Source organism: Pongo pygmaeus, chromosome 12, assembly GCF_028885625.2.
Source record: "Pongo pygmaeus isolate AG05252 chromosome 12, NHGRI_mPonPyg2-v2.0_pri, whole genome shotgun sequence".
In the NCBI taxonomy this organism is placed as follows: Eukaryota; Metazoa; Chordata; class Mammalia; order Primates; family Hominidae; genus Pongo; species Pongo pygmaeus.
The window spans coordinates 103,295,039-103,311,454 of NC_072385.2; the positions used below are offsets into that span (position 1 = coordinate 103,295,039).

General features: G+C 38.9%; 1 protein-coding gene across 11 annotated transcripts in view; it reads right to left on the reverse strand.

Moving 5' to 3' along the window:
- Positions 1-208: 208 nt before the first annotated feature.
- LCLAT1 (lysocardiolipin acyltransferase 1) overlaps positions 209-16,416 on the reverse strand; it is a 196,575-nt gene continuing 180,367 nt past the window's right edge. For all 11 annotated transcript variants that reach the window (XM_054475582.2, XM_054475580.2, XM_063648856.1 and 8 more), the window contains one exon: positions 209-4,267. In XM_054475582.2, coding sequence (XP_054331557.1) covers positions 3,765-4,267 — 503 coding nt within the window. In that variant the 3' untranslated portion in view covers positions 209-3,764. The remainder of the gene's footprint in view (positions 4,268-16,416) is intronic.

Consider the following 16,416-nt stretch of genomic DNA (forward strand, 5'->3'; position numbering starts at 1 on the left):
GGTGCCTGGACTTTTTCAGTTATGGAGGTAGTACATCGTTTTCTTGATTAGGCCACTTTTCTTGACATCTGTGGAGAAAAGAGACCTAACTGGCCAGCTTTTTCCTTAACACTAGACACTGCAATGCAAGGCATTGTGGGGAAAAAAAGTAGCACCTTAACCTGCGTTACTTGTCATTCCTGCAAAAACAGAACGTAACACACATGTAAACTATTTAATTCACTCCTTTATTCTGGGATGTATATTACAGATAACATAACTCACAAATATACCATCAGACATTGAAAACTAAGGCCATTCTGTGAGTTGTTTTTAAAACTTGGTGTTTTGCACATAATGATCTTAAAAAAAAATGAATTACCAAAACCAAGATTCTCTTCTGAAATGAAAATTTAATGTAGGTACAGGATAACTTTAGGGCTATATCTAACCTGAAGCTTATCAGGTAGCAAAACTATTTTCGTTTTCTACAGCATAAATAACAGCTCTAAGGCAACCATTACCTCAGCATGAAGCTCACTTCTCCACGTTAGAGTAGTGTTTACCTGCTACAGTGACCAGTGTTTAGAGACCATTTCCCTTTCAGTAGCAAAAAGAGACTTTACCTAAGAAACACACTACATAAAATCCTTGGAACAAGAAAAAGAAAGGGAGCTGTAACTAAGGCACTGGAAGCACATTATTTGTATAAAAAGAAATGTAAACAATTTAATACCAACAGGCTGCCTCCGTTGGAGTCTTTATTGTAAATGCACACAGGGGCATCATAGTCAGGGCTAGAGTTTGAAGTCTGGGTGAAACAAATGTTTCTGCAGAGTTCAGAGTCTTGGCTGCCAATATATGATTTCTAACATGGTGCTGTTGAATTAACTATTTCTAAGTGACTCAAGTGGAAGCTGGTATTTCCCTTGAATGTGAGTTTTAATAGCATTAACAAACAAGGAAGAATTTTATAGGAGTCCTAAAATTACGGGCTCTTTCTAACATTTATTTGAGTCTTTTATCAAGTTCTTCTAATGAATTTTAGGATTATTTTGGCTTATTGCATCAAGGAAGTTTGGTGTAAGTACTTGTTACCTAATGAGTGCCCCTCCTTGTAAGTTCATATTTCAAGTTGCATGGTTCATGTCATAAATAAACCACACTTGCTTTAACATCGTTCAGAATGGTACATTTAACAATTGGACATACAGCACTGTAAACAATTCAAAGTCCATTGAGCTTACCATGAAAGAACTGAAAGTGCATATGTAGGAACTGTGTCCTGCTGCAGACAAGCAGCTGCTCTGGCTCTGGTGCGGTGCGGTGCGGTGAGGTGGGAGCAGGTGTGGAAGGGAGAATTCCTGAGGCCAGTCACAATTATTGAAGCTAAATTAATTTCTTCCTGACACTTTAGTATTAATTCTAAGTAGTTCTAAGTTCTAAACCATTAACTGTATAGTTCTTTAATTTTTTTAAATCAAAGAAGAAAAAGTCTTTCACACAGACGAATGTATAGGAAAACACAAATAATGACAATTTTCAAGAGCCTTATTGTAAAAAAAAAAAAAAGAAAAAAGGACAATTATTTTTGGAGTTACTGTCTCTAATTCTTAAAAAGCAAGTACAGTGTCTGTATCTCTAAGTTTTAGTGCTATACAGCACTAAATGTACTTTATGAATTTGGGGTAGGTAAAGTTTGTATTTTAAACATGTTTTCTATGATGAAAAGGAACAAAATTGTAAAAAATGAGGATTTTCCCTCTAAAGGTTTCAAAGCGTTAGAGGACATGCAATTAAATGTTGTTACACCTTGAACAATGAGCCCCTTGAGTTTGTAGGAAGGGCAGACGGGCTCCATTACCAACAACTTCGGGGTAGAAAGCACAGCTCTCCTCTTTTACCCAGCACAAATGCAATCCTGATTATAAAACTATTTGTGTTTCTAAATACAACCAAAGGAAATCTTAGAGAAACATAAATTAGAAACCTCTTTTATTAAGGGGAAACAACAAAAAAAGGTGCTTTTAAAAAAAAAGAAAAAACAAGCTGTAAAACCATGAAGTTAAAGAGCTGGGTCTGGAGCAGATGTGCATAATAACTAGTTAGTTTCTCCCAGCAGGATCAGAAACAGCTTTGGGGGAGCAGAGGAATATGGGTTGGTGTGTTTCAGAAGAGGCACCAGTTAATACTCTTCCAATAAAAATGGTGTGTCAACAGTGTTCGGCCTCGACCAGTGCTTTCTCACAGAATCTGCTTGGTAAGTTCAGTTCACCATGTGTTTACCTTTCATGGCAATGCACGATGCAATTATTGGGTAGGTCACTGTCAAGCAAAAACGAGATATAATTACAGAGAAGGCATTAATGCCAAAAGAGTACATAAAGCAGTAAGTAGCTTCTGAGGCTGGTTCAATGCAGAAGTAAAACTGACAGGTTTGCTAACAGCTAAAGACTTTTAATTGCCTCATATTTTCTGCAGCTCTGACCAGCATCCTTCTTACGTGACCAAAAAAAAAAAAAGTGTGTGGCTCCAACAGAGTGAAAATGAACACTTTTCTTTTGCCTCAGAAGGAGACTGGTGCTTGGTGTGCTGGATTTTCCACTGACTCCAAATGACAAGAATATTTGGGCAAACAATTGGTCAAAAGTGGGTTTAAATATTACTATCGAAAAAGGAAGGCTAAAACTAAAAGATCACTTGCTATCATTATTAAGGATTAATTTTTGTGTTTTATTTTGGTTTTAAGGTAACATTTGTCAAGGCTACAAGGGGTTGAGTAATTTAGGATAAACCATTACCGGCCCTGTCTGCAAGCCATTTGTTGTTTTAATGGTAGATGTTAGATACCCATGCACATGTAGAAAAAACAACCTTCCTTTTTTGGTAGGTTGTAAAGAAATATTTCAAAAGACAGTTTCTGACTGGAATAACAGAATGTTCTGAGTGTTCCTTTAAAAAAGTATGTGACTTCACGTATACCATTTTTAACAGAAAAAGCTACACCTGCCAAAATGTTGTAAGAAAACCAGCACTAAGCATGCACTACTGAGTGTGAGAAAGGAACTTAAACTGTATTACTTCCTATCTTTTAAAATTCATACTAAAGTTTCAAAGTGGAGAGCCTGTGGTTGCTCCCTGAGTCCAGGTTTTATCTTCCACGAGAGAAAAGGGCACAGGTGGTCTTCTGACGTCTTGGTCAGCATACTGATGTTATGAATAATGAAGGGCTTCCTGTCAAAACGCTTGATTGGTTTCACGACAAGGGGGTTCCGTTTTCTGATCTTAAGGATGAGATGGGTTTGGCGCAGGAAGAAGTATGCCAAGGGAGGGAGCCTGGGCACCACCTGCCTGAGTACCTGGAGGGACAGCGCTCACCTCAGTGAGGTGACCTGGGCAGTCCAGTAACAGCATGTGATCCGGGCCATTGTTGACGAGTTCCAGATCCGCCTCTGGTATGGGGAGTCTGTTAGGATTAGGCCTTTAAGAAAAATGTGTGTGTTCCTTGTCACTAAAAGCCTGATGATTGTTTAATAATATTCTGGCCCAAGTTATTTCACCCCGATCACTCCCTGCTATGTACACAGTATCGAAATTACATTCAGAGATTAAAAAAAAACTGTAGCAATATTTTTCCCACAAAATTAAGTGCAAAATATCTTTAACAAATAATGATGGCAGTAAGAAATATTCGACATAGTCATGCAAAAATGCATCTGAGCTTAGAAAGGTTTAGAACATTTCCAAAATATGCCCTAGGTTTTCACATGGTAAATCTTATAATCTTACTCATTTTTCTTTGAATTTAAATGTGGCTGTTTGTGTAAAAGTCGGTAACATGCAAGTTCTATGATCTCCAGTCCACCAAAAATTCTCTCTTGCAGCACAAAGATGACAATGGCGATGATAAAATACCACCTAACCAGACTGTACAAACATATGAGTAGGCACATTGCAGGGCTGAACAGGGTCCAATACAGTATGGAGAGCAATTTGACCACAAGGACCCTGAGTTCAGACTTGCAAGGTGGAATGACACTCTGTCCGGTAAAATAAAAATTCTTCTCCCCTTGATAGAAGGAACGCAGCCTCTCTTCTTTCTCTTCCCACCGTTTGTGGCACCAGAGTTGAAGGTCCTCCTTGGATGTGGGGAGGGTGTCTATTGGATACCGGTGGACGTGAAAGTGGATTTCCCTGGGAAAGTCTCCTTGGAGGAGGTGCTTCTCTGATTGAGGAATGTTGTGAGGATACGCCACAGTGATATCATGGACAGCATCAAGGTTCTTACCTAGGTTTTGAAAAGATGAAAACATAGATTAAGCAGTGCTCAATTTGGGTGATAATGCTGATTCACACTGCAGGGCAGCACCAGAAACTGAAAAACCAGGACAGTGTGAACCACAATGAACAAACAAGGGTTAGAGATACTGGTGTTCCTGGACACCTGGGTCAATATTTACCAGTCATCTTTAGTTTTATTTCCTGCTTGCTAATTACCACAAAATCTTTAGAAAGAAAATATCTTCATTTGCAGAAACAGTAATTTGCCATTCTAAAACTATTAAGCACATTAACTCAAATTTGAGATGGGAATTAAACATTACAGGGCTAGGGCCGGGCGTGGTGGCTCATGCCTGTAATCCCAGCACTTTGGGAGGCCAAGGCGGGAGGATCATGAGGTCAGGAGATCGAGACCATCCTGGCTAACACGGTGAAACCCCGTCTCTACTAAAAATACAAAAAATAAGCCGGGCATGGTGGTGGGTGCCTGTAGTCCCAGCTACTCGGGAGGCTGAGACAGGAGAATGGCGTGAACCCAGGAGGTGGAGCTTGCAGTGAGCTGAGATCGCGCCACTGCACTCCAGCCTGGGCGACAGAGCTAGACTCCATCTCAAAAAAAAAAAAAAAAAAAAAAAAAAAAAAAAAAAAAAATTACAGGGCTAGCTCCTTAAACACCAATAGAATTCAGTTTTGATACCTCCTATTAACATAGCCATCTCTCCAAATAAAAGCAGACTTTCTCACCTTTAATCCAATGTTACCACGATAGCTACTGAAAAGAAAAACTTAAAATCAGACTTAGGTGGTGAGAAACATGTGAAAACTACCATATACTTTTTTATTTTTAAAAATATCAACTTGAGCTACAGGGGCACACACCTGTAGCCCAGGTACTTGGGAGGCTGAGGTGGGAGAATCACTATTGCCCAGGAGTTCAGCCTGGACAATACAGTGAGACTCAGTCTTTACAAATAAATAGATAAATAAACTTGAACTTCAAGTAAAACCCTGATCCTGTATCCTGTCATCCTGAATTTAACTTAGGGGGTTAAGTGTTTTCACTGAAGTGTTTTCAGCAGTCACAGGCCAGATTGCTAGATGCTGGAGATAGACAGTCAAGTAAGACATGGTCCTAAACCTCACTCAAGATGTTCTCAGCATAACTGGGGAGGCAGGCATGCATAAAGGCCTAAATAGACCTTATGGGAACACATAAGGTGTTAGTAAAGGAGAGGAATGAGGTGGGGTAGTGGCAGAGCAAATGTTCCGGCAGAAAAGCACAGTGGAGATGGGAACACTAAAAGTGGGCAGGAGCCATGTGGTCCAAGCCCTCATGTTACCCTTCAGAATTTAAACTCAATTCTGTAGGTGGCAGAGAAGCATTTTACATGGTGGAGAACTACTTAAGGATTTCAGACAGAAGGAACCCATATGTTTCATTTTAGCAAAGATTACTCTCTGGGGGCAGTGACCAGAATGGTTTGGAGAGGACCAGGGGCAAAAGGGGTAGAGTAGTTTGATGGCTATTACAATACAGCAGGCAAGAAATGGAGAGGAGGTAGGGGCCAAAAAAGACATGTCCAAAAAAGTTACAAGGAAGAACTGATGTGATACTGTACAGTGGTCAACTGCATGTGTGAGAATGGGGAGAAGGAGCAGGGAGGAGTGAATCCACGTTTGTTTTTGGCTCAGGGTACCGAGTAGATGGTGGGGCCATAGAGATTAGAAATGTAGGTGGAGTGTTGGACCTGTAAGGGACCTTGGGGATCACTTAATCCAATTCTTTATAAGAGGCCGAGAAGTTTGGAATTTTGCCCAAGGGCACACGGCTTGTTGGTGCGGAGTCTCTGAATGTTACTTTCTCCTGAACCATGTTACCTTCAGTGAGAAACTTTTGATGAGGACTTTGATTACTTACAGAACCATATGATGCAGACAAAACTAATCTGTGCTGATAGAAATCAGAACAGTCGTTGCCTGTGGGGGTGGGAAACGATGAGCAGGGAGCATAAGGAAATTTTCTGGGTGACACATTCTAGATTCAGGTGTGGATTACATGATGCTTACATATGTCAGAATAATCAGACTGCACATTTAAGACATGCGCATTTCACTCTTTACATTTACCTCAATAGCAGTAATAAAGATAGGAAGCAATTCCCCCACCTTATCCCATATTTACCCTTTCCACTGAACAGGTTAGGTTGTATTCACTTTTTAAAAAATGATTATTCAAGTTTTCTGCAAACGTTTGTCAGTCTCCATTACTCTGTGATTTACTTTAGGGTAAGAACCAGGCTTCAATTTGGTTTCATAACTGAATTATAAAATAATCAGCACTTAATGAGAGCTACTTTATAAATGAAAATGCCTACATCAACAGGCTTAGATTCAGAGTTGAAATGACAGCCCTTCAGGAGTGCTGTATATTGTTCATAGGGGGTAGAGGAAGTGCAAATGAAAGGCTCACTGAAGAAAGCTTCAGTGGAGCTGTATTTGAAGACAGACTAGGCCAGACCTGCTTGGCTCCAAAGAACAGAACTGGGGGCTGGGTGCGGTGGCTCACACCTGTAATCCCAGCACTTTGGGAGGCCGAGGCGGGTGGATCACCTGAGGTTGGGAGTTCGAGACCAGCCTGACCAACATGGTGAAACCCCATCTCTATTAAAAATACAAAAATTAGGTGGGCGTGGTGGCGCATGCTTGTAATCCCAGCTACTTGGGAGGCTGAGGCAGGAGAATTGCTTGAACCCGGGAGGCAGAGGTTGCAGTGAGCTGAGATCGTGCCAATGCACTCCAGCCTGGGCAACAAGAGTGAAACTCCGTCTCAAAAAAAAAAGAACTGGGCCAGTAGTCAGAAGCCCATGGGAAAAGCTTTGTGACTGAGCTATCAAGAGGTGATCTATTTACCATTTGAGAAAGGGCTGGTGCTGACCACTTGCCTTGTATGCTATAGTGGGAATTTACATGCTGAAAGGTGGGCTGTCTGATCAAGCATCCAAAAAAGACCCTATTCCATCGCTGATAGACTGAGTATGATACATTCCTTAAGATGTTAATATGTCTTACCTGTTAACTCACTTGCATTAAAAAAAAAAAAAACGGCAATCTTTCATCTCTATGACTTCATGAGAGATGAAGCTTTTCCTTGACTAGACAGTACAAGCTAGTTTAATATTTTAGAGCACTCTCTATCTGCAGACCTCAGAGGCCATTCATTTCTGCCTGCCAACCACAACCATAATCCTTGTTTTAGTTGCCTTTCCTCAGTGCCGCTCACCCTTTCTTTCTCTCACATGGAGATAAATAAGATGTCTTTACCTCCTGTAACTTGTCATGCCAATTAGCCAAATTCAGGACTATGTTCACATTTCATTTACTTTCAAAACTCCTCTGCAATCAATACTTCTGCTTCTACCATCTGCATAAATACTTCTCTCCTCAATCAGGATTACAGGTCTTCACCAATATCACCTTTCACAACAGCCTTGACTGATCTCCTTTCCCCATGTAGCTCCTTCTACCTCTCTACTCAGTCATTCTACATGACTGTCACAGTCAATCTTAAAATCTTAGGAACAGCTCATTCACATGGCCCAGCCTTTCTCATACAGGTGGTTCCTAATGCTTACGGATCAAATACAGTCATGTGTTTTTACAAATTGGTATCAAAATGGTGAGAAGAATGCCCTTTTCTTTCTTCCTTCTTCTTGACGATCTACAGTAAAGGTGTGTGTGTACCACGTGTGTCTGTGGGAATATTATGTTCAGTATAGAAATGGCAAGTTTTGAGATGGCAAGTTTGATGGCACCACTGAGAAACTTTCCTTGATGAAAGATTCTAGATTCATGGCAGCACCGAGTGTGGAGGGCTGTGGACACAGACGGCCTGGGATCCTGGCTCTGCCTCTTGCTGAGTTACTCAATCTCTCTATGGCTTACTTAGTTCCTATATCTATAAATTACCTAAGAAGGTTGTTGTGAGGCTTAAATAGCAAATTCTTAATAAAGGCTGTTTACTAGGCTGTACCCTTTTTCTCTAACTTTACCTCCTGGAGTCCACTGATACCAACATAGTATGCAGGGTAAATCACATTTCAAAACTATCTCTATACCACTGTCAACAGCACTATTCACCTGGGCCCTGAGAATGCCAATTAGAGACCTCTTAATTTAACTTTCCTACTCAACACAAATATTCTAACGAATATTTCACAAAATTGTCAAAAATACTCCCTCTGCCTCAAATATTCAGCCTTTTTTCCTGAAGTATTTCATCTCAAATCCTTTCAATGTCTAGTTCAAATGCCAAGGGTTCTAAGAAGAAGCTTGTTCAAGTACCAAGGCCCAAAGCGGCCTTGTCCCCTGTGAATGCTTAAAGCACATACACTGATAACCTCATTTGGGTACCTGGTTGCCATCCTGTGCCCTTACTAGATGCTCAAGTACATTAAGGGCAAGGACCATGTCTTTGCTTTTTTAGACTTAGTACCTAGCACAATGCCCTCCACTAAAAAGGCTCTAGAAATGAGTAGTTGACCAATATTTGTATGGTCTGCTATCTTCTCATCTAAAAATAAAGAAGATAATTATAATGCTCTCTCCATTGAGTTGTGTTAACAATTTGGTGAACTAATGTACAGTGAGCTCTTTGGACAGTACTTGGCACATAGTAAGTTCTTGGATGTTAGCATCTACTACAATTTCTATGACTTGTTCCATGGTATGTTTTTTTTTTTCCAACTTGGGTTCTATGAAGTCTTGGTTCTGAAAGAATTATAACAATCTTGTGAAGGGGGAAAGGGTTCACTTTACAAAAAGGTAAATATTCCAAAAGTTTTTTTAAAATTGCTTGTTTAAAATCTAGAACTTTAGAATGATATTATAATCTAATTAAAATGTCATCTATATTATAAGCAAGTAAATAGTAACACTGTAATGTTAGAAACTAAAAAAGACAAAGTGATGAAGGGATCTAGGTGTGAAGAGAAGAAAGACAGCTTACACCTTGACACTCATTTCCCTGAGCAGTGCTGGCAGCCTAGGCTTTCCTTAAGCATCATAGAGACTCGTAAATGTGTTAACTCCAAAAGCAAGAGAGGAGGAAATGGAGAATGGCTTTTATACATGGAGAGAGAGTTGACTATCTTGATACTTTTATTTTATATATATATATATATATTCGTGTATATATATAGAGACAGGGGTCTTGCTATGTCACTCAGACTGGTCTTGAACTCAAGTGATCCTCCCACTTCATTCTCCCAAAGTCCTTGGATTAAAGATGTGAGCCACCACTTCTGGCCTGTCTTGGTAACTTTAAAGCTTTATATTAAGTAAATGTCTCCAAACACAAAAGCCACAAAGCCACATGTAACTCTGTACTTCTTGAGTAGAAGAGCCAAATTCTGTGCAGGTAGAAGAACTGATTTCTCATATCCTATCAAGACCTTCTGGCACCATGGCCTCTGGCACAGGGAGCCAGTACCAACAGACAACTGAAGTTCTCCGTATAGGGAACAGGTAAAATAGGTTAGCATGGCCTTGGGGCTTGGTTCATATGAAAGTGACAATAATGAAATGGATAGTCAAAAGTTGAGATGTGCCTCTTTCATTTACCATTTATGATTGGGCTAAAATACTGTAATATGTAAAGAAAAAAATGTTCCTGCAGTTACGAAGGATTTATACTGCCTTTAAATCTTTTGGCAAGAAAACAACAGACTTTTAAATAGGCAAATTAAGGTGGCTGTCACCAGTAAAAGCCATTTTTAAAAGATTTCATTGCTTTTTAGATGCTTTAAATTATTATTTATTTTTATTTTGAGATGGAGTTTTGCTCTTGTCGCCGGCTCACTGCAACCTCCACTCCTGGGTTCAAGTGATTCTCCTGCCTCAGCCTCCCGAGTAGCTGGGACTACAAACGCACACCACCATGCCCAGCTAATTTTTGTATTTGTAGTAGAGATGGGGTTTCACCATGTTGGCCAGGCTGGTCTCAAACTCCTGACCTTAGGTGATCGGCCCACCTAGGCCTCCCAAGGTGTTGGGATTACAGGCGTGAGCCACCGCGCATGGCCAGATGGTTTAAATTATAAATCTAGATGCTGTCTATTCTGTCATCTGCCTATATGGGGTTTAGAAAATGGGTTTGTTCTGTTTCAGACACTATGACTATTGGAAAGTTTCATATTTTAATATTTTATAAAGCCAGCACTGTGTTAGAACAACCACACTCACTTGGGCCCATGGTTGTTTATACCCCGGAAGAATGAAGCACTTGCTTAATATTTCAAATCTTAATTTTTAGTCTCAGAGTGAGGAAATCTTGAGTACTTTATTCATGTTTAAGTAACAGAAGCTTAAAGGCTATAACTGAATTTTACAAATGTAATATCCAGCATGAAGTGTCTCTAAGCACATCAAGCTGAGCCCATGACTATTACAAGAGTCCCACCTCACTGAGAATGGGAGGGAGCCCAAATCCTTACACATCTGTACGTTTAAAACAAAAGAATGGAAAGAGGCTTTTGTAGTCTCTACATGCATAGTACAGTGAAGAAATCCTGGTTTGTTCATGCCTAAGTATCAGATCCAATTATACATTTCAATGACAGAATAACACAATTTTTTAAACTCAGTGATCTCGTAACAACTAAAATTTTTCTTTCTCCATTCCACAATCAAATATATGCAGACTATATAAACATGTAACTTATTTATTTATTTTGAGATGGAGTCTCGCTCTGTCCCCTAGGCTGGAGTGCAGTGGCGTGATCTCAGCTCACTGAATCTCAGCTTGAACCTCCCGGGTTCAAGCAATTCTCCTGCCTCAGCCTCCCAAGTAGCTGGGACTACAGGCACACACCACTACGCCCAGCTAATTTTTGTGTTTTTAGTAGAGATGGGTTTTACCATGTTGGCCAGGATGGTCTTGATCTCTTGACCTCGTGATCCGCCCGCCTCGGCCTCCCAAAGTGCTGAGATTACAGGTGTGACCCACTGCGCCCAGCCACATGTAACTTATTTAAGATTACATTTTAACACCTGCTTTAAAAAAATTAAAATAAAAATCTATTTTCTATTTTCCAGATCTAAATTCATAAATCTAACTGCACGGATTAGAGTTTTGAGTTAAGTAGCTTGTCATCTAAGATGCATTTGAGTTGAAAGGAAATGCTGAGGCTGCTGATTTTGTACATTGTTTTTCAAATTAAAAAGAAAAATTACTCCAAGAAGATAAAATTTGGATTTAGTAACTCAGCAATCATTCACTGTGCCACGTTGACATGGACATGTAACAGTACATAGCTAGTAATAAAGCATGATAGATTGGCACTAGTCAGTACATTCTGAAGAACAGTCTTGAATGGACTGATTCAGATATATTTGGACGAAAAATACCAATAAATAATATACCTTTCAGCTTCAAAATAAAAGGGTATGCATGAAGCACTTAAAACCAACTGGTATTAAGGCTCAAACAGTCCCATTTTCTTTGAGTATTAAAATACTATTGTTTCCTACTAGGAACATTATTAATTTCCCCTTCTACATAAGCTGAATACTTGGGGAATGAAAGGTGCAGTCAGGCAGCTCCCAGTCCTGCCTTTTACCAGCTCTACGACCTTGGCATGCTCGCTATAAGCCTTGGCTGTAAATGGACACAACAGTCCCTACCCTCATAGGGTTTTGTGAAGAGCAAATGGGATATGGACTTTACAGTGCTTAGAGAAGTGCCTGGCACATACTCTTCACAGGTTGTTCTTGTTGTATCATCATTATTCTTCCTCTAGGTGGGATAATCACCATTACCACTTGATGTGAATTTAGATTTAGGTTGCTATCCTTTACCTTCCTTCTTTCTCCTTGTCCTTTGAGAGAGATGAAGTCTGTTATAGGGCATGATGTGGTTTATTCTCAACACACAGTCCACTCCACTCCCATAGCAGAGAGGGAGAAGCAACTGTTTAGAGGACTGACTCTGGCTCTGAGCCCTATTATGTCTGGCATATATTTCTCTCCATCCCTACTAACTCACTCCTTAGACATTTTAAGTGAAGCGTAGACATTAAATTGTCCCATGGCATTCAGAATTAGAAGCTGATGATCTGTGCTCTAGGATCACTGGCCACCTGTCCCATCTTTTGTTGTTGTTGTTTTTTATTAAGTCAAGGATAGTACTCAATCTTTTTCTAAATAAGAACCATCTTGAGCTTCAAAGTTAACCTTCAGCTAGAAAGTTAAAACTAAAAATGGTATACTTGTGAACAGTCTTGCTTATTCAACTTCAATTTGATTCTTTACAGATATTTTTAGAGACACCTATTTTCATATTTCTATCCTAAATCTGTTGCACTGTTTGTGTTTTGTATAAATGTGAATCTTTTCAGTGCTGTTTATCTCTCCCAATGAATACTGGTTCTCTGGATCTTCAAAACAAGTTTAATTTTCCAGATAGAATAAAAATATGTCAACATGTTCCAAAATTTGACTTTAATACATTAATAGATCACTGAAAATCTGAATAACAGTATGCACTTGCTGAGGCTGGAGTTAAAAAAGCAATGTGAAATTTAAATCACAGCTCTTGGAACTCTCATATATAAAAAAATGAATAGCCCCAAGTGCCTAGCTATTAACAGTACTTATCTACTATGTCTATATTTTACTGATAATTTCAACAATTTAAAACCGTGGAAAGTCAAGGCTGAGTACATATTAATTTCAAGCTTCTTCAGTGAAAACATCTGAAATTTGCAAGGAATATTTTTCACATAATGTATTAAAAATAAAAGGAAAAGTTACTTTGCTACTACACCGAGCTTCCTAGCAAGTGTGATAAACATTGACCTCTACTGGATCTGGCAACATCTTGATACTTCAAGGGCATCATATAAATTATAATCACACTGGCCCTTCAGCACCCTGAATATTTCCTTTGTGAGAGATGCCAAGTGTGGTGTAGGGCATGCTGTGGTTTATTTTCTAACATTCAGTCTACTCCTCTCCCATAGCACAGAAACAGAGCCTTTAGGATACTGACCTGAGCTAATCATGGCAACCCTATATCCCTTACTGGGGACTGGTTCAGGAATAAGTTCACCACTCAATTTGGGACAATGAGATATGAGAGGAGTATGTCTAGGGCTTCTAGAGAAAGTTGTCTTGCTCCCAAGAGAAAGCCACAAAAAAAACACATACAGCTGACACCATAGAGGTCAGAATGGAGACAGAAGGTACCAGGACCTAGCTCAGATGGCTGGGTGCCAAAATCTAACCTTTAAACATACCCTATTGCTAAAGTTGTGGCTGTGTCAATGCATTTCCTTACCTTTCAACCTGGTTTGAATCAGGTTTTTGGCTATAAGCAGTTAAAGTACTCTAACTGATACAGTATCAACTGGTGGGAGTTAATCATCAATTACAACTTACAGGAGAAACTTTGGCATTTTCTGTTTTTGAACAGGCTTTCTATTTCTTTTGAGTGTTCTATTTACCTTCTACTGTTACCCTAACAGCATGCAAATCTCTGACTGATATACATGTGGACCCTAAGGAAGCATTTCTCCAGTATCACCTTAAAGATTCATACTTTATTTCAAAGTACATTTTGGCTCATATGAGGTCAAGTCCCTTTTAGGTGACTCAATACCATTCATCCTAAAAAGCCAATGCTGAGAAATGGACTTCTCTCAAGTGAAGAGTCAGGGTTCATAGCAAACTACAGACAGTCCTATATGTGGGCCTTCAAGATTATTTGAAAAAAGCAGAAGGCTGTTTTCTCTGTGCTTCATATTTAGATATAAAAGTAATTTTATATTAGCATTATCACTTACTTTTTTCATGTGATACTTTATTTCTCTGAATTTGAAAAAATATTTCCCTTATTACAAAAGGTAATAGAAGTTACTATAGATAAATGAAGAAAATGCAAGTTAAGTCTATAGAAGAAAAAAACTGGAATCATACCAACTGATTTCCTTTAGGTATATATCCTTCCATTTGTTTTTTCCTCCCCAAAGTTCAGGTGATACTTGTATACATAAAACACCTATGGAAATGGATATTGTTATAGACAATTGTATCCTCAAAATTCATATGTTGATGCCCTAACCCCCAGTGTGACTATACTTGGAGATAAGCCTTTAAAGAGGTAATTAAGATTAAATGAGGCAAAAAAGGTGAGGCCCTGATCCAGTATGACTGGAGTCCTCATAAGAAGAGGAGGGGACACCAGGAATGTTCATGTCCAAAGAATATCACGTGAGGACACAGTGAGAAAGTGGCCATCTGCGAGCCATGAAGGAGAGTCTTCAGGAAAAACTGACCTTGCCAACACATGATCTTGCTCTTCTGGCCTCCAGAACAGTGAGGAAATAAATTCCTTTTGTTTAAGTCACTCAGTCTCAGTCTGTGTTATCTTGCTATGGCCTCTCTAGCAGACAAATATGTACATAACATATACCTTGAAAAAAAAAAGATCTAGAAATGGAACCATACTGTAATACTGTTGTATAATTTATTTTTCGTGCATCTTTCCATCAATGCTGTTCAAGACTTTCTAAAACATGTTATAGATGCAGAATATTTGATTATATAGATATCACATTAAAAAAAGTTTTCATATTTCTAAGTTGTTTCCACAAAAATCACGTTTAAATAGATACCTTCATAACCTTAACTAAAAAGGATATGAACACCTTAATAGGCTTTAGCTACATATCGGAAACTGACCAGAAACATCAATTTAAATGCACACCAAAAATGTATAATAGTGCTTTCCTTTTCACACTTTTACTAATGCTTGGTATTGTAATTTTAAGAAAATTGCCCAAGTATATAATTTTGTATTTTTTTTTTTTTTGAGATGGAGTTTTGCTCTTGTTGCCCACGCTGGAGTGCAATGGCGCGATCTCAGCTCACTGCAACTTCCACTTCCAGGGTTCAAGTGATTCTCCTGCCTCAGCCTCCCGAGTGGCTGAGATTACAGGCGCGTACCACCACGTCTGGCTAATTTTTGTATTTTTAGTAGAGACAGGGTTTCACCACGTTGGCCAGGCTGGTCTCGAACTCCGGACCTGCCTGAGGTGATCCACCTGCCTCAGCCTCCCAAAGTGCTGAGATTACAGGGGTGAGCCCCCATGCTCAGCCTCATTTTGTATTTTTATGTCTTTGATGAGAAAAAATAAGTTTATTGGAAAAACACAGTGGTAATATAATTTATTTGTCATCTTCTTATGACTTTGCAAGAGTTCTTTACCCTCTACCATATATATAGTAAATGTTTTCTACATACTAATTTTGCCATATAGCCACTCTTGAGTTTACTTTGTTGGATTTGCTCCTCTGTAAATGCAGCTTCATTTTCTTTATCCATTTTCTATAAGTTGTCTCTGTCTAGTCAATTTGCAAAGTCCCTTCTTTATCACAGATTATTAGTCCTCTGTATACCGTGTTGCAAGTATTTTTATAAATCCATTATCCATCTGTTGATTTCATGGCATCTTTTCCAACTCATGTGTGTGTCTAGTCAAGAAAATTTCTGTTATAGCTTCTGGATTCCTAGTTTTGTCTGTCAGTCCTTAATATACATGTATCCTATATTTCTCTGAAAGATGAAATACGTTTTTTTCTTTTAGCTTTATAATCCAGCTTTACTTTCTTTCAAATAGATATCAGTTTTTCAAGCAAAACAACTCCTCGTTTCTCCTTGTACTGAAATACCAACTTGGTATTTCAATTATGGCACCGATCTCCTTTCCTCTTGTATTAAAATACCAACTTGGTCATTTATTAAATTCTCACATATATAGATATCTAGTTTCCCTTCTCTCTTCTACTCCACTGATCTGTGAGTATTCTTGCTTCAAGACCACACTGTTTTCCTTAGTGACTCAGTATCTGGTAAAGCAAGTGTGCCTCTGTATTCTTTTTCAAACTATACTTGGCTTCTCCTGGAACAACTGTTTTGCAATACAAACTTGAAGAGCATTTAATTCAATTCCAAAACAAATACCTTATATCCCTCCCAAAAAACCTGTCCTGCAATTGCATTTGCATTTGCATTATATTTACATAACAGTTTTGGAAGAATTGGCAATTTTATATCCTCTTCTCATCCAAGAAAATGGTATGCTTTTTCTTTCCTTTTGC